Genomic DNA, 22,775 nt, shown 5'->3' with positions numbered 1-22,775 from the left:
GTTGAAAGTTGTTCCAATTTTTGTAAGCTTCGCTAGTCTCCAAATTTGTGAACTGTCGCACATGATGTCACTCTTAAAATGTGAATCAAGTAGTTTCTGAATTGTAGCAGAAAGTCAAAGGTTAACTTTAAAGGAAAAGCTGTGTTGCTCGACTTTTGGCTCTCAACTGCCTTTGATTATAAGTAGCCTCCTATGAACTTTAATTTGCCATGACATCAGCCGCTTGCGCCTGTATTCAAACCTATGATTTTTATATAGAGTCTATGAATCAAATGAGGGCTGGGCGACATTACGATGCTTTAATGAAACAGCTGGATTCCCCTGGTGTGCACAGTTAAGTGAGGCGGCTTGAGGAGCACCGTTGCTGAGGTGATCCGGGAGAAGGGTCCGACACGTGTCCAGAGTCGGGGGTGTGAAGAGAATGTGCGACAGGGCGGATATGGAAAAAGCCAAACCTTGACTTCGCACGCCAGCCGGAGCGACGTTAGAACCAATCCTTATCCTGGGGTTCAGAGCTCATAACCTGTATTTATTGTCTTATAGACCTTATGGGGGAACTCCAATCATGCACTGAGGACTTCTCTCTCTCTGTCCCACATTTACATCAATAACTTTGATTCTTCACTGGAAACACAACTATACCTGGTTTTCTCTCTCTTCTCTGCCCTCTTTTCCACCCGCCTTTAGTTTTTATGCTGATACATTTCAAATATTTAGCTCAGTTTCTTCACATTTAAGACAGAAATCCATGTCATATATAAGTTGAGTGTTGAATGTTGTATCTATATTTAAACGTTCAATGTTAAAACTAAATATTAACTATAAATGTTAAATATAAATGTAAATGATACATCTAAATGTAAATTAGTTTAACATTTTTGGTTCTGCTTGAAGTTTCTTCCAGTTAATGAGGGAGGTTTTTCTTTAAAGGTCTAAACCTGAGCTTGTAAAGTGCCTTGAGATGACGTCTGCTAGGATTTTGAACTGAATGGAAATTTTACCATAGTAAATAAATTGGGTTGTTTAATTCATTGTGTTTTCATCAGCAATCAAAATAAATGTTTTTATTTCCAGGTAACTCTGTGTCATTCACTGCAATGCAATGAGAATACAAAACCAAAGCTATGATTTGTTTTTCCTGCTATAAATTGACAATGTTATGAGGGACGTAGTCTCGTATCCTTTGATTACATAGCGTCCGAATTCAGTAACAAAGTTCCAAACATGTTGCATTTGCTATTTAAAACTTTCATATGAACTATGTTCATTCAAATACACAATGCTGTCAAATTAAATGTGTATATTTCACATTGTATCCAGTCCCTGTAGTGAATAAATATGGACTACATCTTTGTAGCCTAGCAACTGGTATAGGGGGATACACATCTTTTCAGCCTGAATAATGATTGTGTATAACTGTTATAAGGGATACACACTGTTCGCACCTTTCCTCCATCATTACAGCTAAAGTACACACTGCTGCACTGGGCTCATTTTATAACTAAGGCAAGCTTCTTGTTCCTTTACCCGGCTTCGATCTTACAGCGCACAGATGACGCCACCACGTAAAGTTATCTATGAAAATCCACTCATGGTTTCATGGAGCACATTTGGTAAAGGTAAAAACTTTATTGGTCACGGTACCACACTGCCAACATGAATAGTTACATTTGGGATGAGGTACAGTTTAAAGGACAAACTTACTTTGACTGGTTTCATCTATGAAAACAAGTCAACAAGCATTTTGTTGAACACAAAGACCTGCATTGGAAACTTTGCTCATGATATATTTCTCCTGAAAAACAGCTGAATTAGAACTGAGTCAATCCTCTGGACACATTCTGTATAAGGAGACATTGTTCAGCTCAGGTTTAGCTTATGACCTGGTTCCATATTATTAAAACGCGAATGGGATACTGTCAATAAACCAATGATTTAGAACAAAACAAAATATAGTTGTGATCAATTGTAATTTCAGAGACATTTTGGAGTCTGAGTGCAGAACAAAACATTAAAACCTTTAAACTGCTAATGCTGGAAATGAGCAGGTATGCAGGTGGAAAGCAAACACAGGACTTTCAAACTTTTTCTCATGAAATAATTCCTTGAACAAAATGAATAAAATCTAAACAGAAACAACTGGAGACAAGCTGTACTGCTGCTAAGATCTTTATCCACAAAAAGTGATCTGCATCTATTTTGATAATTGATTCATTGTTTTTGAGATATTTAAATGTTTGGTTTCTTTAGTTCTCTGTAATACACAATGTTCTGACATATGAGAAATATGTGGTTTCTCATGCGTCAAAGAAATGACACTTAACGTCTCCAGTCTCTGACCCGTCCTTCTCCTCACAGCATAAAACAGAAATACAGCTGAACAACCTGAATATAAGTAACTAAACTGTAAAACATTTCACATCCAAATATGAGAAGTTTTAGTTACACACTAAATAAGAAGTGAAAGATGAACAAGGCTTTCATAACCTCACTGAACTTATCTTATAACAACCCCTAACAGCTTACTGAAGAAATGTTATGAACATTTTACTCAAACTGAATCAGCGTCTTGAAAATGCAGCGCCAAGAAAATATGTGCAAGCTTGTTGTACATTAGATATGTTTGTGTTTTATGTAAATATCTGCTGCTGCTTTTGTGTTGCATAAACTCCAGGGTTTACAAGCATTGATCCCATCAATATCAGGCTTCATACAAAAATATGTCAGTGATATGTCTGTGATAGGTGAATAAAGGCTTATTGAACGGATTGCTTCAGTGTGTGAATGGAGAAGATTTTTTTTATTTTTTTTGTGGCTGCATGATGTGACCGAATTACAGTTTACTCTGCAGCCAATTTCATACAATGTAGAGACACTTTCAGCTCGGAAAAAGCATTTTCCAGCATTTCAGATTTTCGCTTGATGACATGTTTGTTTAAAAGTGCTTTTCCATTTTGTAAAAGGGAACCATAGAAACTCAATGACTGATAAAATGGGGAAAAAAGGAGGACATGGAAAAGACAATGACGGTGTCATAGAAACACTATGGACAGAAAAAACGTGTACAAAAAAAAAAAAGTCTCAAAAAGCCAGTCATCCCTGACACGTAGAAAGACAAGTCGAGTCATTCCTGAAATATATGATTTCTAACCCAAACTTGAGTCCATGGTTTCTGGCCTGAAAGGTAGCTTCTGCTCAGGTTCTAAATATGGCAACCAGAGTATTTTGGGCAGAATTTGTAGTATTGCAAAAAACTACAACTGTCTTTTCTCTTTCCGAGCACTCCTCCCCCACCTTGAGTCCTTGTGTTAGCATCCAGGTTCAGGGATCCTTCTGTAGAAGAGCAGGTAAGGCGTTGATGAGGAGCTGGTCTCTGGAGAGCAGGCGCGGAGGAACTCCTCCTCCTCAAACAAACGCACCTCAGAGTCATCAAACAGCATCCACTTGCCTTCGTACTCCTGGAGGGAGTTCAGCGCCCCCGCCCCACCACAAGGGGGCAGCACTGCCTCCTCTCCTTCCTCAGGCTCCTTTTTATGACTGTTGATCGTCTTCCTGCGTTTCGATCCCTCGGTTGCTGAACTGCTGGCGGCTTTATCCGTGTGTTTGCTGCTGCTGCTCCCGAGCTCGCAGCTGGTCAAACTCCTCTGGCCGCCCAGCAGTCCCACCACACCCTCGGACTTTTTGCCCCCCGCCTTGCTGCTCGCCAAACTCGCACCTCTCTGTCCCCTCGTCCTCAGGCTGAAGGACACTTCCCCATCATTGTAGTCCAGCGCCTCCTCCTTCACCTGCACTTCCTCTTTGCTGTCCTTTTCCTCCTCTTCCCCCTTTTCCGTTTCCTCTCCGCCCTGCGGCCAGAGCTCCACGTCTTTCAGGTCAGACATGCGGACGTAGGCGGTGTAGTGGCCACTGCTGATGGTGACACCGCTGTGCATGACCACAGCAAACAGCTGGTAGTGTTGCCCTTTGGTGGAGGGACGTGTGCACCACTCGTCCAGAGACAAGGTAAAAGGAGTCTGCAAGGGAGTGTTCACCTTAGAGAGGCCAGCGTATGGGTCCAGGCTGAGAGGGACAGACACAAGGAGATGAGTTACTATCATAAATACCACATACTGAATTTGAATTCTCTTCAACATAGCCCTTATCATAGTTTTGGGGCAAAATACTAAAAAAGAATTAATAAACATAATAAAACGTAATGAAATTTGAACAGTAAAGCAAAAATCTGCGCTGGCAGTGAACTCACTCTAGGCTGTTGGCAGAGAAGCGTTTCAGATGAATGGTGACGACTTCAGGAGTCTTGTCAAACAGAAGACTTCTCTCGGCCTCTGTGTAGTGAAGACAAGTCTCACAGAAGTATTTGTCCTCTCCCACGATGCGCTCCACTGAAGCAAACTGGCCAATGGCCCATTTCAGTGTCCTCAGCTCTGGTTTGGGGTCCGGAGAGACTGGAGGGAGTAAAATCGGTTATTAGAGAAATTTAAGTTTTGTAAACATTGTCAATTCTGTCAGCTCTTCAGAAACCCCTGAGGTTTGAGGGGGTTGTTTCTATTTAGCCCCTTTAGGTCTTCATGGGTTAATGCTGCTTAATGAATGATGGCTGCTTTTTTTTAAAAACCCATTGCAAAGAGTTACTGTGGAAACGGAAGCTGTACCACTCCTCACCATCTGGGAGATCGTCCGGGCTGCCGGGTTGCTCATCGAGCACGGGGACACTGATGTCCTGGAAGTCCTCTCTCCTCTCCGTGAAGTTCTCGCACTCCAGACAACGAGTCCTCAGAACCAGCTGACCCTGGAACAGGCGCTCCAACAGGTCCAGGCCGTCTAAATAAAACAGACAAGTATTTAATGTCTGCAGTCACATAGTCATGATGTGTGTCTGACCAGACTCTATTAATTTCCTCTATTGAAGGAGCATTTATGTAATCTTCTAAAAACAGAATAACCAAGTAAGATTGAATTTACTCATACCAACATTTTACCAGAACAGTAAGTGTTTTGTTTTATCAGAGCTCTGTGTTTCATACCTTGATGTTTCACTGTCTCATCCTCAGCCAGCTTTTGTGGTGATTTCTCATCACTGCTCTTCTCTTTCGGACTTTGCTCGTCGCTCTGTCCGTTCTCCGGCTCCACCTTAATCTGGTTCTTGGTGTTAATGGAGCTGATCTTCCCCACGCTGAGGAATTTGGAGAAAATACTTGGCTGTTTCCCAGAAGGCCGCAACCAGCTCAGCTTAGAGCGTTTCTTCCTCTTCCCCTCTGCCTCTTTAGACGTCTTTTCACCTTTCCCCTCACCATCACTCCCTCCATCCTCCTTCCCATCTAGCTTTTTCACCGCCTCCTCCTCCTCTGCTTCCTTCTCTCCGCCTTTTTCTTGGGCACTGTCCACCGTGTCGTCACTGGAGGACTTCCTTTTGGAGCGGGTGAAGGGTGGATTTCTCCCACTGTTGTCTTCCTCCACATCAGACTTCTTAGACTTGACAGATTTTGGCTTCTTCTTGGCATTTCCCACCTCGGTGTCACTCTTTCTCTTGCCAGTGACTTGTCCGTCCTCGTCTGTGGAGGTTTGGCCTTCTGAGGGATCCGCTACAGCAGCGTCTGAGTCGCTGGAACCCAAGTGATCACCACTCTCCAGTTTGACTTCTGTCGCGTCCTCCTTCTCCTCCTCCTTTTCTACCTCCTGCTCCTTCCTGAGGGTGTCACAGGTCTCTTGGATGTATCCCAGAATGCACTGCAGCACCTCCTGGGCATCATGCTGAAGATAGCCTTCATACATGGGGTTCAGTTGCCTGTTGACAAAATAGATAATCTCACATATATGTATTTTTATAAACAATTTAATATTTAAATACCTTTGTTTGGCAAATCATTTTTAAATTATATAATCAATCGGATGAAAACTTCAGAGTATCTATTTCATAGGTTAGATTGAGAGAGCAGGTCAGATTTTATTTATAAAATCTATGAAAGTAAAACATTATAAAAGTTGAATGTTTTAATGTAACTCAAAACTCATGAAGGTCGGTAGACACAAAGCACTTCTCTATTTCATGTCATACTTTGAACTGTCACTTGTGTACGATTGATGATAATAATGATTTTGTTACCTGAGTGTGTTCAGGATTTTCCGCGGGGGGGTGGAGAGCTCTCCGTCACTGAAGCTGTCCGGGTTGAGGAGGAAGCTGGACTGCAGCTGCTCCACTGACGTGATCAGACTGTTGAAGCTTTGCAACAGCTCGAAGTGAGCTGGCAAGGACTCGGCTACATCTTCTGGCTGCTGGGAACACGGAGATAAAACAGTTGAATTAAATAAAAGATCTTTGAACTATAGGATCAAATACATTACACCAGGATAGCATGGGTTTAATAACACTTCACTATACAAAAGCCTTAAAGTTACACGAGCAAAGCTAACAACTCTTAATAAGTTTGGGGTCTGGTGGAGCGACTTCTTGTTAATATAAATTTTGCTAAATAAAACTGTTGTTTGTGTTTCATCGACCTCTTCACTTGTATCCGTTTCTTCCTTTGGTTTGTCTTTTCTTTTAGACAGTTCGTAGAGTTTCTTTATGCCTCCTCTGAGTCCTGGACAGTAGTACAGAACCTGCAAGTGCAACCAGACACATGTTAAGTTATTAGTTTCCTTACATCAAATCCATCTCTATAGATAACTCGAAAAAGCTTGTGTTATCAATAAGATAACAAGTGTCCAAAATGAAATTAAAGCAGGAATAACAGTCAAATACATTTTTCTTACTAAAAAAATCTTAATTCTCTAAACATAAATGTAATATTGCAATGTGCACATGTATGTAGCTTCAGCTATCAAAGACAATGGTTAATTCTGTCTCTGGAAGTGACCAACCTGTAAGATACTGTTCAAATAGCAGGTGTTTCCCAGGTTGTTGAAGCCCACAAATGGAACCAAGTTCTCCCTCTTTTCACCTGACGGGAGGAGACCAGGTGACTCTGGACACACAGGAGGATCAGGAACCACCTGATCACCGCTGTTCAACAGTGGAGAAGAAACACAACTTGTTAAAATAGTCGCTAACCATATCTGAAAAGGCCATGTTATCCCCACACATAATTTGTCGTCAATGCAGAACTTTGTATTCCCCATGGGCCCACCTGTCCTCAGGCTCTGTTGGTTCAGACGATTTGGGTTCATATGCTGGAGGCTCCGAGAAATCCAGCACCCGTTTGGCTTCCTTCTTCTGGAAGAACCTCAGAGACAGTTTGCTCTTCTTGATGGGGCTCCCCAGCGCCGCCACCACATCCTCCCCCTGCAGACCTGGCATCGTTCTTCGGGGCCGCTTGGACGGGCGATTAATTCTCCGCTGAGATAAGACAGTGCGTCTCTGTGGTGAGAAGAAGGAAACACATACAGTGGAATTTAAGAGGGAGCCTTCAGAGTTGTTTTCCTGCCGGTTTGAGGCACAAAATGTGAAGCAGCTGATACACACGTTGCAATAACTATACGTACAAATGTTTAATAACTATTCACAGACACACACTCCATACAGTTACATATGAATGTCACACTGCACCTTTGAATGTAAATAGGTTGAATTTTGTAAAAACGAAAAGGAGATAGACGATTGATTATTAGGGCCCGAGCACGGACAGTTCCAAGGCCCTTTTGCTTTTTGTTTGAATATTCAGGAAAATAAATTATATTTTTGACGGCTTGAACAAACTTTGTTTAGTTTTTACATATAATGTTCCCAATGTGGTATGCAATGGATGGCCTGGACCATAAGAGACGCATGTAATGTAACGCAACACAAAAGTCAGGACCGTGTTAAAGTGAGTGGAATGATCCAGAGTCATGATCCGACATCATCAATAAATAACTTAATACATGTGATTATCAGTTTGTGTGACCAGTAACAGACAAGCACACACACACTCCTGCAGTGTGTACCGAATTTTGTGAAGATCGGTTAAACCAGACTGAAAATTCTGCTAAGTTTGGTAAGTTTTTGTGAACGTTTAAGCCGTCACCTTTGCTTTGACCTCATTGTTTCTCTTCTGACGGTTTCTCCGGTCTTTCTGTAAACTCAGCAGAGTCTTCTTTGTTTTGCAGGACTGGATATTGAGTTCAGCAGGTAAACTCTTCTCCTGTCCCAGCAATTCAAAGTGCTCCAGAATTTGATTTTGCATATTCTCATTATCCTGTTTCCGGCTCAGTGAGTTTAGCTGTTCAGGTGATTACTATGAAGATGTTAAGCTGAAAGAATAACACTTGTTTGTGACTTTAATATTCAACTCCACCCAGGTTTTAAATCAAAGAACACATCAAAGGATTCATTAAGCAAAGATGTCTTTGTTGTTGCGGAGGGGAAACAAGTGTTTTTAACCTTAACAGATCTATTACACTAATAGAGCTGAGAGTATGTATGTTGTGAGAGTGATAGCGCCACCTATTGCCTAAACCAGGGTTCATACACGTTTTAACCAATGGATTTCCATGACGTTTCAATAACTTTAAACCAAAATTTACATGACCAAACATTGTGAAATCTTGGTGTATACATGAAAAAGTGACAAAATGTAGTATTTAATCTAACAATGAGAATTCCAAAGCATGAATTATTTAAAACTCAGCGTAAATGAACGACAGGAAAATATGAATATAACACATTTCCGTGACTTCTCCAAAACATTTGGGATTTCATTTTTTTCAAGCACTTTTCCAGGCCTGGAAATAAACATTTTACAATTTGCCTTGTACAACTTTACAACAACTTTTAATTCGATTTACATTAAATCCTCGCCATGTGGTCGACACTAAAAGGCGTGGCCCGTAACGCGTGGTTAGTGGGCGTGGTCCAGGGCCTTGTACCGGACAACAGCCCTAGTTATTATATTTGTATTGATAAAAAAACAGCGCTCCTCTGCGGCAAGAAGAAGGAAACACATTCATTTCGAATGGGCGCCATCAGAGTGGTTTTATGCCCGTTTGTAGTTTTATTTTGAAAAAATGTGAAACAACTGACACACAAACGAAGCAATAACTATCTACACACACTATCCATTCAGTTCCATACAAATGTCACACTGACAGATGGAGGCCCTATTGAAATTGTAAGGATTATTATTATTAATGCAAATGAATTGGCTTTTTAAGGGCTTTTAAATGTTTAAATTCTTACCAAAATTTGCAGAAAGTTAGAAAGTGGTGACAATTTACGTATTCTGGAGTAATTTCCATTTCGTATTGTATTAGACTTTATTATAGTGAGCTCTTTCTACCTTGCTTTGTATATTAATGTAACTATTGCACTGCTGAGCTGACCCTGTCCCTCCCATTGAACCGTTGAGTCTGTGCCAACTTGCAAACGACGATTAAAAAACGTGAAAATGAAAGTAAAATGCTTCGCAGTTGTGTTGCTACACCCGAGCTAGCTCCGGTGTAAACACAGTGCTACACGGCTAGCCACCTGAATAACGTGAAAGCTAACACCGAGCCTCTCTTTAGGGATCATTGTTATAGCAGAAACACGACAAATACACACAGTTCGCTTTCGCAGCCCTTGTGTGTGTTCGGGTTGTGTAGCGGAAGATGCGTTGGGTTCGTGTCGCAGTTAGCAACGGTAAAGTGGGTCAAGGCGGCGGGGAGGCGGCTAGCGGTTCTATGGAGGACAACAACCAGGCTAGGACACATCTGGAGTGTCCACATCTGTCCCCGGTCTTACCTGAGCGAGTCATGCCACGGTTAGAGTTCGGTAAATGTCCCCGGGACGAGCGGGTTTAGGGTTAGGAGCCGAGGACTGAGACTTCCACCACCGGGACGAGGAGGAGGCAGAAGTTGGCGCTTTTTCCTGCCGCAGGACCCGGTTGTCCGCTCCGCCGCCGGTAAAACAGAGGCACCGTAGGAAGACACCCGGGGACAACGTCCGGTTAACAGTCACCCCTAAGACCACATGTATTTCAAACCCACACGGGTTAACTGGTAAGAGTGGCCAGATTAACGATATATAATATATAACAGGAGATGATGGCATTCCAGATCTCAGGCTTATTTTAAGACACCTATTTCCTTCGGGCCCCTCTCTGCTTACTCCCGGAAGCCATTTTTGTAGTCCCTTGGTCAAGTTAGCGTTGATAGATAGATTGGGGGACTTTCAAAGTAAAAGCGGAGCTGTCGTTGGATCAGAGGAAATCCTCCAGGTTATCTATTTCAAAATAAATAATAATACATACAATAGTAACCATAACAACCATAATAACAATAATAATAATAATAATAATAAACAACCACCCGATCATTGTGAGCCTGATGGTGGACTATTGGTTTACTACTAGTTTTACTCTTGTTAAGGGTTAAGATCTGCCGATGTCACATTTTGTTAAACCTTATTAGACAAATTATGATTTGTATATATGGGCCATACCATACCAATAAAATTTGATTGAATAGCTTTGTAGTCTGTAGTGTTTTGTTTTTAAACGGAAGTGTTGGTTTGCTATATCTTTTGCAACTTGACAATCATCCTTTTTACTGAACTGTATCTAAAAATATATGTTTTATATGTTATTATTAATAACAAGATATGCGACGCATCACTTGCATTTTGTTGTGTTTTGGGGAAAATCTGCTGTCACACAAAAACACGAATAATAAATAAATAAATAAATAAATAAAAATGAAGCACCTTTACAGGTTGTTAAGGGCAGTGCACCTCTTCCACCGACCGGGGGCGACACTGACTCGAGGAAGGGATGCTGAGTGGTCCAGCATCATCTCCACTGGAGCATCTGATCACATCACTGGCGTCCCTCCCTGGACTTCAACGGTAAGATACTGTTTCCTTACCAGAGTAAACAAACCAGTGTCTGTTTAACAGTGCGGTAGATCCTATTCATTTTAAACCAGTTGCTCTGTGTTGGTTTTGACGAGGCTGCAGAGTGTTGCTGCGTTTTTTATATTCTTACGCCACGGATTAGGATTTGCAGTCGAAAAATGAGCAACGCCAGATGTGTCGTTTCCTCCTGTGCACGCAGCCAGTGGATGCATTGGTTTATACGATGGTTGCATGTGTGCAGGACGATCCACTGCTGCAGCCCTGGCTCTGTCAGCAGCAAACACCCGGGGGGCTTGAGGTACACAGACCCTCAGCCTCCACAGACCACTCGTGTTATCCGGCTTGGTGATGCTGCAGGGAGGATGCAGCTGTGGAGGGGAGCAGCGTGGAGCTCCTGTGCCTGGAGGTGAGGATGGAGGCGCCGCATATGCCACCATCCTCAGCCTCTAGCTCCCAGCTGCTATCACCTCAATCTCCTGCTCTGTGGTGGCGTCAGCAGGGGGTTGATTCACTGCAAATTAGTGCAGCAGGACGTCACAGGCCTCGCACCTCGTTTAAATGTATTTCTAATGAAAATAGATGTGACAACCAGCAGGGGATGTGTCCAGAAGGTGTTGTGGTTCGTCACATCACATCCCAGCCAGAACCCAACCAGGAGGTGTGTTGCAGAGGGTGATAGCATCGTTTTCTCAAGTGGTCTGAAGGCAGAGTGTTGAATTCAAATCTGTGTTTGAGGATGTGCAGTGATACACAACTGGAATCAAAACAAATCCTGTTTTTTGTCACTGGACAGATCTGATCTAAAGATTCAGAAATGCACATCCCTGGAAAACACGCAGGAGACATTCTCCATTTTTTAGAGGATTTAGAACTTTGGACAAGATGGTGAATGTCCCCTTTATGTTTGAAGGTCTTCCGAGCTAGTTTGACGATAAGTTGTCAACCGTCAGTAGATTTTTGCGACCTACAGTGGACATCATCAGTTGTGTACATTAGCATCATCAAGTGTGTCGGCCTTTTATTAACAACACACCCTCTGCTAAGGCAAGTTCACCACAGGCTGATCAGATGTGGGTGTGTGTCCCTCACGTCTTGGGGCCCAGTTGGCATCTGTCCTGATCCAGGGTCATTGGCTGCAGCATTCCGTGATTCTTCCTTTATGGACGGACACAGGGCTTGAGTGTGGATTGTTCGCTCTTTGAGCAAAGCGCCTACAGCCGACCTCCACTGGGCAGACGAGTCCTGTCCAGCCTCGTTGTTATGACGCCATAAAACCACCAATTCAATGAAAAACAAGAAGAAAAAAGTCCAACTTCATTGAGCTTGGACAAACGGCCCCCAACAGTGAATGCGAACACGTTGGACATGTTGCCACCTCCTCGCAGATCCAGCAGGAATTTAACCTCTAACCTGTGGTGGTAATGAGGATCATTCTCCATGCACTGAGTAGCAGAACTTGCCTTTATCAAGGCGGGCTTTGTCCCAAGAGGCATGAAGCTCTCACGGCCACCGCAGCAGCAGAGGTGGGTGTCAGCTCAAAGCCCTGGCCCATGACATGAACCCCCCCCCACCACCACCACCCCTCCCTGCCAGTCAGCTGGCTCCCCACCCACCTTTTTCATCAGGAGGGGATATTAAAGCATGTTGAGGGACAGGCTATAGTGCGCTCCAAGAATGAGAAGCATGTCCTGCAGGCGACCTCTCAACAACAAAAGCCTCTGTACACACATGTATGCACCGTTTTTTTGTGTCTGATTTTGTTGGCCTGTAGCCATTAACCATTAAATCACACTAAGATGTTATCATAAGTGAGGGCAATGTTCGCATGACCCCTGAATGAGCATGTGCATATAACAGATCTTTCCCAGATTCTTACCTCTGTGAAGTGAGGTTAGGTTTTCCTCTGATTTGTTTGCTTGTGTGTTATTTAGCAGCATTACAGTCAAACTTGGTAGAAGGATGTAATATGGGTCCGGAAAGAACTCATAACATTTTTGTGCAGATCTGTATCAGGGGGAAACGCTTTCACTTTCCTTAACATTGCGAGATAGAGCATCTTTTGACATATTTCGTTTTTGTCGAGCAATTCTCAGAAAAAACTTGGTGTAATCTTATAGAATTTGTCAGTTTGTAAACTTTTGAAAGTGTGTTTGGTTTTTTCTAACCTCACATCGTATAAGATGTTTCTGATCCATTGTATTTGAAACGAAGGAATCATGTCTTTCCATTTCAGAGAGAAATGTTGATTTAATTAACATAAAATCAGGGAAACGTTCATGTGTTACAGTCGTCACAGGCTGTGGGCGCATTGTTTAATATAAAGGCCATGAAAAGGAAAATGGTCAATCATCTATTATATATATGCAGTTTTCCAGTCTTATGAACACTTGACCCATTCATGCACACATTCAGAACCTTTTTCATTCAGCATTTTCTTGCACATAAACTGTCAGCACAGCCGTCAGGAGTAATTTAGAGAGCTCTATGGCTGAAAGAGCCGGGGATCGAACCACCGACCTTCTGGTTAGTGTATGAACCTCCTCTCCCTCCGGAGCTCAAGCTAAAATGTTTCACATAGAAAAAAGGCAGAAGTGGAACAGTCAATCTCAATCAGTTGCAATGAGAGCTGTTTTTGCCTCTCTCTCATTTATTTTCAGTGGAAATCCATGCTTCTCACAGGCACTGCTCACTTAAGAGTAGTAGAGAGTGTGTGTGTGTGTGTCTGTGTCCGTTAAAAGAGCGTTAATGAGATTCTTTATGAGTGTATGCATGTGCGTGGATATCAGATCGGATCAGATCTTGGGCTGCACACATCTCTCTCTCTCTCTCTCTCTCTCTCTCTCTCTCTCTCTCTCTCTCTCCCCCCTCCCTCTCTCTCTCTGCATACTTTAGAGCATCTGAGCGACTCCCATTCGATGCCCGCTGAAGGAGGGGGGGGTGTATCCAGCCCCAGCCGCTCTGACGTTAGGCAACAGTAGCTCCTCCGTCCCACTCAGTCTGCTCTCTCCGCTCTGCCTCTGCTCTCCTGTTCCAGCCAGTCTGTCCGCCCTCCAGCGTAGTACTCTCGTTTCAGTCACCGCTATTCATCATCAGATAGGATACATTCACGCAAAACCCACGCAGGTAGACGAGAGCACCGGCGTAGTGAGTTTCCCTCAGCTGATACACCGAGATATATAAAAGCACGTTACCTTGGAACGGACATAGAAAGTGTTGCTGGAGTTTCTTCCCCATACTACGTTTTGAATCCCAGAGGATACCACACACAGCTGCACAGGTAAGGACAACACTGATTCTCCCTGCACCTATTATACATCTTCCTTTATATTCTACTCTTTCTTTCTCAGCTTTTTATTCTATTCATCACCCCTATGCCTCCTTTGTAATCCTCTCCTCCTCTTCTGTCAGATTTTGTTATCCTTTACACATCCTCCTTTGCTTCTATCTGCTGCCCCATGTGTAATTCATGTCTCTCCCATCTTGGCACACATAGTTAAGTAAAGAAGGTTTTTCTGCATTTTCACAAACCGAATCTACATCTTCGAGTTGTTATACATTCCAGACGCTAAGAGACGAGAGATGCTGCGTTTATCATCTGCATCGCTCTGTGTGTCCATGTTTATCTGCGCCGAGCTCCGGGATCCTCAGCATCTGTGTGTTGATCAGATACTGCAAACCAGGCATGCGTGTACATATCTGTGCATGTATGTACAATCATGCTGACAGAGAATCACGCCCCCCCCCTCTCCTCTCTCTCTCTCCCTCTCTCTGTAATGTCTCTCCATACCGGTTGATCCCTTCTCCGGAGCGGTTCATTAGCAGCGCCAGGTTTCAGTTAAATTCCCTGCCGGCCTGACTAATGTTTTTCAGCTGGAGCCTGATGTGCACATATGCACGCAGTTACCATTCACACATACTGTAGGAAACATGCTAACCATCTGGCAAGAGGAGCAGGAGCCAGGGATGTTTGTTGCTGTTTGGAGTGATCCTCTCTGCATCCATTTACTGAGCATCCCTGCTCTGCCTCTCCACCTCCCTCTCTCTCTCTCTCTCTCTCTCTCCCTCTCTTATGCAGAACCTGCCTGTCTCTCTCTCTGCTCGCTCAGCGTCTGCATGTATTCTCAGTCGGTCTTGGTCACTGCTCTGCATGCCACAGAGCATCGGCCATGGTTGGCTGGCTGACCGCAGCTACACAGCATTAACAAGGCAAAGCGTTCCTGTTACATTCGGCATGTTTACAGGGTGCCACATTGTGTGTGCGTGTGTGTTTGTGTGAATGTGTTTTTATTTGTGTTAGGACCCCTTCCAGCATAACCACTGAGCTTTTCAAGACCAAAAGGCCTCATGGGGACCAAAGCCTGGTCCTGATGAGGCTGAACTTAAGGTCCTTGTTAAGTTTAGGGGTGAGGAGTGAATTGTGGGTAATTTAAAGGTTCAGTGTGTAAGATTTAGATGAATTGGCAGAAAATTAATATAGAATAATCCTAGTGATGTTTTCACTAGTGTGTTTTATCTTAATTGCACAAATTGTTGTTTTTCTTAACCCTAGAATGGGCCCTTTATTTTGAAATACCATAGGTCCTCTCTATGGAGGCAGCCATGTTTTTTTTACAGTAGCTCAGACTGGACAAACTAAACATTTGGAGTTTTTATGACAACTGAAGCCACCACAGGTTCTCTTTCATGTTTAGAAGGGGAGGGTGAGCTGAGGGGTTATTCAGCTGCAACATGCAACTTCACCACTAGATGTCACTTAATCCTACACACTGAACCTTTAAGTGTAGGGTTAGGTGTGAATTGGTCATGGTTAATGTTACAGATAAGGCTTTGGTTAGGCTGTCCACAATGAATGGAAGTCAAAGCACTGTCTGAACAAGGATGGCTGTGCAAACCTGTAAGTGTGTGTGTGTTGGATTCACTGGCTTAAAGATTTATCCATCTATGCTCAGGTTAAAGGGCACATTGTTATTTACAGCATACACACACACACACACACACACACACACACACACACACACACACACACACACACACACACACACACACACACACACACACACATGCACACAGTCCTCCGAGACATGGCTGACCCGCATTAGAGTGTGCCGTCCCATGCTGTGTGCGTATGTTGATATTTTTATGTCAGTGTGATTCCCTCGGAGGTGCAGAGAGGTGAGTCACACCGGCTCACGCGCTGGTGGCTGTTAGAGGCATTCGCTGTGACAATATCCATGTAGTGTGATTTTCAAATTGACGCTGTCTGATTGAATCATCTCCCTGGGAAATGTCAACTTTTCAGGAAACAAATTAAAGCAAAACTGTTTGTTTTTGTAGCTTGATACCCATGAATTTTTAAGTTTATCTAATACGATCTTATAAGGTTTTGTAATCCCAAGTCAAATAGAAATTGCTGAGCACTCAGAGGAGCCTGTAATCATTTAAGTCAAGTTCAAATATTCATGATCAGCAAAAGCAAGAGTTGCAAGCTTTGCGATGCTTTGGCAGCTTTAAAATGATTTGTTTGGAACTTAGTCACAGACTCTGGTGTGTTTCCAATAGCAGTGGTTGCTGTGTATATGGGGTTTATGTTTCTGTGACCTGCAGCTGTGATGTTGCTGAACCAAAGCAGCAAACGTCAAGATGTATGACGTTTTCTCCAGCACCACTACGAGGTTGACATTTGCTCGTTTGATTAAAATAGCTCAACAGCAGTTGAGTCAATTGGTACAACAATTTGTTTGTAATTATTAATTTGTCCACCTGTTTGGTGCACGGCCAAATACCTGAAAATGAAGTTCCCAGTGTTTAGTGTATAGTCTGTATATAAAAATTCGTGTGGATTCCGGGTCAAGACAATGCATGAAACCTTTATTTTCTCAAATGACCAGCAGAGGGCTGGTTTTAAAAGAAGTTTTTGAGAAAATTATGTATTTCTCCCTTGAGGACAGTATGAGTTAGGGCGTGGATACTGTGTGATTGACAGCTAGTTCTAAACATGAGCGTGCTAACACGCTAACCTCGGCTCGTGAAAATGCTCAACTGAACGCTTTCCAAACATCAGTGTGCTCGAATCGATAGAGAGAGCAGCCCAAAGGAAACTGTTTAAATTACCCACAGGAGGAAAAGCAACCAGGGACCCAGCTATAGGTAGAACTGCATATGAACAGTTTAGCTGCTTAATGTGATGGAAAAGTGTATTCAAGCACAGGAACACACACACACATTCTTGTACTTCTATCTTGGAGCGGACACTCATTGACATATAATGTGTTCCCTAGCCCCTTACCCTAACCTTAACCGTCAAAACTGAATGTATCACCCTCACCTAATTCTACCTCTAAGCCTGAAACCAAGTCTTAACCCTCAAACAGCACATCGAAAAAGTGAGGGCCGGTCAAAATGTCCTCACACTGTAGGGTCTACGCTTAAAATGGACCTCACATAGGTATGAGTACAAGTACTAACACACAGCTCTTGTACATAACAATTTCTCATGTTCATTATTCTAACGATGGCTGTCAGTAAAGAAATTACTCAGCACAAACCTCATGGCACATGACACAATTCCTTCACACACTAGTAGATGTGTGTGTGTGTGAGTGTGTGTGGCGTGTCTATAGCAGTGTGCTGCAGGTTGCTTTCCCACTGAGTGAGAGCCGAGCTGGGTTGTAATGTGCATGGTGTGTGTTCATGGTGTGTGTGTGTGTGTGGGTGTGTGTGAAGTTGACTGGTGCCAGTCTGCGCTCTGTCTCGACTGGCCGAGCGCCCGGTACTCCCATGTGGTTCATATTCTCCAGACTCTGACATCCACTGACTCCTCCTGAGGCTTCACTGAACCTGCAAATGCCTTTAATGGCCCACACAGCATCTGTGGGTGTGTGTGTGTGTAAGTGTGTGTGGTTGTGTGTGCACTCAGTTGATCACTCATACGGATAAATGTGTTATTTTTCTTCATCAAATCAACTTATCCACCGTAAAGCTAAAACAATAGAAAAAGAGAGTGTGAAGTGTGTGTATGTGCTTTGTTTCTTTATGCCTGAAAATGAGTGAAACAGGCTAGGTTGTGTGTTTCATTGCTTTAACCCCACTCATACACATCTCTCTATTTCTAGTCTAACATCTAACAAGTGGCAGAGTTAAGGTTAAGGAGCTTTCAGGCTTCTTAGTGCTGTGGGAGGGAGAGAGACTCCCCAAACTCTGTTGTCTGTGTCAGTCAAAGAAGCCAAAAACCCTCACTGAGAACACACACAGCTACATGAGTGCCAACAGCCTGCACTCACACACAGTCACTCACACAGACACACACACCAGCTGAGCGAACGCCTAGGGATGGCACTACTAATCTCATTCTCTGTTGACACACCATCTCTCAGCTGTGCCATGCATTCGCAGCTCTCTCCCTCTCCTTCACCGTGTTGGTGGATGTCTTCCTGTCAGTGTGAGCAGAAGGACGAGTTCACACCGGGCCAGAGGTGTGTGTCTGTGTGTGTGTGTGCATGTGTGTGCGTGTGTGTGTGTACTCTGTGCCTGTAGCACATCTGTTCTGCAAACCACAGCTTCCCAGAGACTGAGCACCTTCAAGCAAACAGCGGGACTTTGCAGATGTTCATGTAAAGTCGGTTTGTGGTCCTCAGAACCTTTTTTGTTGAGTTGGTTCGTATCAGGGGCGTTGCAACAGGGTGGGCAACACAAGCTATTGCCCGGGGCCCCCAAGCTGAGAGGGGGCCCCCTTAGATGAGCCTGATTACGTTAGTCCACTCCACAACAATGACGATTTTGTGAGAACCCCTTCAAATTCTGTACCCAAGATGTGGCATATTTTCCTCAGGCATCCATTGTGCTAGGCGTCAATCTTGTTCATCTTTTATTATGTACCCTGATACAAATGCCACTTGCCTTCTTCCAAAAGCTTCACAATTTATGAGGCTTGGTTTAGGACTAGAACGTCTAAAAGCGTTTTTGGAAGTGTCTATGATAGTGGTTGGGTTTTACTGCTTTACCTTTTTTTATGTGTATGCACGGTATCCACTTTGGGTATAATTTTGGGAGAAAAATGTTTGTTTGAAGACTGAAATTATGTGGTTTGGTAACATGGGGGGGTCTGGTTCCATTTGATGTACGGCCCTCTCTTTTGCCCGAGGCCCCTTGAGTCCCATGAAACGCTCCTGGGTAGTATGATAAGAGAAATTCTCAAAGTTGTTATTTTACTTTATTCCAGACATGTTGTCCTTAGAAAAAATGGAAACAAATTAAAGATATAGAGACATAGCTGTGCAGATCCATCGTAAAGTTTTAACTTCATTTGCTTTTCACCAAACGAGAATTTTAAGAACACCAGTGTTCTAGCCTTGGACGATTCAGAAGTTTGTAGTGGCTGCCGTTGATGCAGCCCATTCATTTGGCCGTTATCCAGGGCAGCATTGAAGTCACTGCCAAGGTAGGCAGATTTCTTTCTTTGCCCTGAAAGCAGATTTTGTGTTTTAAGGAATGTCAGCTGGCTCGGATCTGTGCAACAGACTCTGAACCTGTTTCACCTTCACTTTGATTCTGTTGGCAGAACTCAATTGGAATCTGACACTGAAGTTTAGTGTTGTTCAAATCACGGGACACGCCACAACTCAAAGACTCCCGCCTTATCTGGTCCACTGTTATTACCTCTGTCAAGGTTAGGATTGATTTTCTTGTCATTCTAGACGGTCATTAAATCCTGTATCCGACCCCTGATCTAGATCGTGTCATGTCCTATCCCTCCACAAAGTAGTTTTTGTATAATCATGCTGACAAACACATAAACAAAGATATTAACATTCCCTCCTTGTCAGAAGTAACAAAGAATAAGCATTTAAAACATATTTCTGCCTAATTTGTAAATAAGGTGACCCAAAAATTTGCTGTGATCATGTTACATCGCACTGAATCAAAACCACATTTGTGACTGAAGTCCATGAACTGAAAATATAACACAGGTACGATGTCCGATGTAGCGATGCAGCATCATTTATACAGCCAGGGTTTTGTCAAGTAGAAATGTGAAGCTGCAGTTCGGCCAGAAATGATGTAACACGCCCGGACATTTCTGAAGGAGCAACACTCAGGAAGAATGGCACAGGTCCATCCTTACATTATTTCCCTGCATTGTGTCGCCACCACTGCTCCTTAATGGGTTCCTGGTATTGACAGGCAGGAAAAAACAGCGTCTGTCGTGAAAGGAGCTGAGAGTGCAGAGGGGGTAACTTGGGACTTCCTTAATGGAACCTTCATCGTTAAATACTGCGCTGTAATTGGTTGGCACCGGGAGGCAGGAACTTCCAGCTGAAGTGTTGTTGAAAGTGACCACTCCCTGCACACAGGCAAAGACCTATTGTGTGTGTGTGTTTGTTGAAGAATCTTCTGCGTTCTCAACCTGAATTAACGATTATTCTTCAGAGGTTAAGTTTGAATGTTCGAGGAAAAACGACGAGGCTTCACAGCGGAGCAGTGGCAGTGAGCTGGTTCAGGTCCAATGACTCACACTGCGACACTCACATACTTTATCCACTGAAGCATAAGCAAATCCAGCTTTATTGCATCGCACAGTTTCCGATACAGCGGTCTATTAAAGCTGCGTTCTGCAGATGCTGCATCAGTGCTCACTTTACGACCATCGGCGCTCCGGCTTCTGCTGATTCCTCGTTTCTAAGACGTCAGTGTGTCTCGTAAAAGTGCAGGTTGGATCTACTGTAAATCCATGGAACCAACAATACACATGTGAGGAGGGAAACAGACAATTGTGGTATTAAATCTGCATTTGGACAGTTCTTCATATCTCATTCAACTCTATGGCAGCAGCATGTTTGGCCCTGTGTTTGAATGTATTCAGTGAATTGATTGACAGGGAAACAAGGCCTTTACACATGGCTTATAACAATAATACAGCCTAATAATAATAAACTCATATTTCTATAGTATTTATCTAAACAAGGGTAGAAAGTGTTTTACAAAATACATATAACACACACATATACCAGTTATGAATCAGACATTCAAAATGCTTTTCTTTCAAATATATTAAAAGCAAATATTTACCTTGATGATAAACCATCTTTGATTTAGGAACTATTGGTAAGTGTTTGCTGGTAGATCTGTAGATTACGGCTCAAAGCAAAGGGAGTTAGTAGCTCCATCATATAACCGGGAGCCAGAGCGTGCTCAGCTTCAACAGTTATATAAAAAGAGTCCTAAAATCAATTCTGAATGATCTGGCAGCCAATAAAAGGAGGCCAGAATTGGAGAGCTACGAGCCCTGTGCTTGGTGTTGGTTAAAAATTCAGCACTGTGCTCCTCACTGAGACCGTGAGGATTGACTGGTGCTTGTTAATAGAGCATCGCAGCAGGTGAAAGTAACACAATTTAATAAGGCTGTCGAATCAAATGTGATACAGAGGTGTCTGGCTGTTGATTTAACATTTCTTAACAGTGGACCAGCAAACTTGACTTGACAACACTTTGTACCGAGTACTTGATTTCAAGCATTCCCCGGCTTTCACAGCTCGTCATCAGCTCCACTTCTATAATCAACCTGCTGCCGCTGATTATATGTTTCTCCTCATTTGGAAGTTTATGACTCTCACTTCATAGTGTGCACTGTTCTGCACTGACTTACTTACTTTCTGCTATTCTGACACCAATTGGGCTGGGAATCTTAAAATTGATTTATATAATAATTGCATTAGCTGATCATGAACGTAATTATTATTCAAACATGTGCATGTATTATATAGTTATACAATATGTATGAATATATACATATGTTTGACCCATGTGAAAGGTCATTCAGCCCGCATGTGATTGTACTCGGGCAAGATACTGATCCCCATATTTCCCATGATGCTATGCAAGCAGTGGGTGAACAGTGCGTCATAGAAAAATTGCAGCATTTAATATTGCTGTATGAATGTGTGTGTGTGTGTGTGTGCGTGAATTGGTGAATGTGGCTTGTGTGGTAGATAAGACTAGAAAAGCGTGATATGCACACGATGGATGAGCGGAGCGAGTAACGTCCTTTAGGAGATTTATAGAGCAAATCAAATCTGTCTAGACAAACGTCAGAGGTGTGTGACAACTAACAAAGTAAAACAAGACCTACTCACGTGCACACAGACACACAATCATCTCTACAACTTCCTCAAACCATCCTTTTGTCAAAAAGAAAACTGCGGCTATGTCGAATACCTGATGCACACGTGACAAGATATATGTGTAAGTTTGTGTGTTTTTGTTAATACCTGATGTTTTGTGTTCTTCACCCTTTGAACCAGATTGCGATTGAGTCAGTTTAATAATCTCGTTCGCTTCTAAAAATTCACCGTTTATCCTCTGGTGATAAATCTAGTGTCTGACGCTGTTTCTTCAAAGGTCATGTATGATTGCGCGAGCTGCCGCCGCTGTAGCTTTTTCGTGCATCCATTCCCCTCGTGTGTGCAGGTGCGTGGGCTGTGTTTTGTTTTTTGTGTTTCGCTGTTTTCTCAACTGGTTTGTTGCCGAAGGCGTCAGCGATGAATTGCAGGAGTCAACATGTATTCAAATTGTGTTTAGAGTATTGTTTTGCCCTGGTGTCGTGCACCTGCGACAACTGAGTGATGGCTTTTATCACCATCTTGCTCTCAATTCCCCCCCCCCCCCCCCCCACAGCCTCCCCCTGCATGTCTGATGAGTCATTTTGATCTAATAAAAGTTTTGTATCCCATGCCAGTCAAAGAGAAGATTCACTCTCTATCCTCCACACACACACACACACACACAAACACACACACATACGCACACACACAGACACACACCTGTGTTTGTTTCTAAGGTAGTCATTACGTTACACATCTGAGAGGGAAGATGTAAAATAGAGAAGAAGAAAGGCCGAGCTGAAACAAAGATGAAAAGAGAGAAAAAAGTAATGAGATGACTGAGAGCACGGAGACGGGAGACATTTTTTCTT

The 22,775-nt window shown here is 43.1% G+C and overlaps 2 protein-coding genes across 3 annotated transcripts in view; one reads left to right on the top strand and one right to left on the bottom strand.

Annotated features, from left to right (window-relative positions):
- Window positions 1–1,605: 1,605 nt before the first annotated feature.
- On the bottom strand, window positions 1,606–9,794 carry usp1 (ubiquitin specific peptidase 1). Its single transcript, XM_061077633.1, has 9 exons — window positions 9,698–9,794; window positions 7,128–7,357; window positions 6,862–7,003; window positions 6,499–6,600; window positions 6,104–6,273; window positions 5,025–5,785; window positions 4,663–4,821; window positions 4,244–4,445; window positions 1,606–4,059 (listed from the first exon to the last, which is right to left on the bottom strand). Exons 2-9 carry the CDS (start codon window positions 7,295–7,297, stop codon window positions 3,309–3,311), a joined length of 2,457 nt encoding a protein of 818 aa, XP_060933616.1. The 5' UTR covers window positions 7,298–7,357; window positions 9,698–9,794; the 3' UTR covers window positions 1,606–3,308.
- Window positions 9,795–10,738: 944 nt separating this feature from the next.
- The window catches only part of kank4 (KN motif and ankyrin repeat domains 4), a 72,436-nt gene continuing 60,399 nt past the window's right edge, over window positions 10,739–22,775 (top strand). Inside the window, exon 1 of one of the 2 annotated variants that reach the window (XM_061078844.1) lies at window positions 10,739–10,798. The gene's annotated coding sequence lies outside the window, so the exon portion shown is untranslated. Of the gene's footprint in view, window positions 10,799–14,054; window positions 14,085–22,775 lie in introns of those variants that run through there. The other variant, XM_061078845.1, reaches the window with a different exon arrangement.

The sequence above is a fragment of the Limanda limanda genome, chromosome 9 (genome assembly GCF_963576545.1).
Source record: "Limanda limanda chromosome 9, fLimLim1.1, whole genome shotgun sequence".
NCBI lineage: Eukaryota > Metazoa > Chordata > Actinopteri > Pleuronectiformes > Pleuronectidae > Limanda > Limanda limanda.
This window is presented reverse-complemented; position numbering and strand designations above follow the sequence as displayed.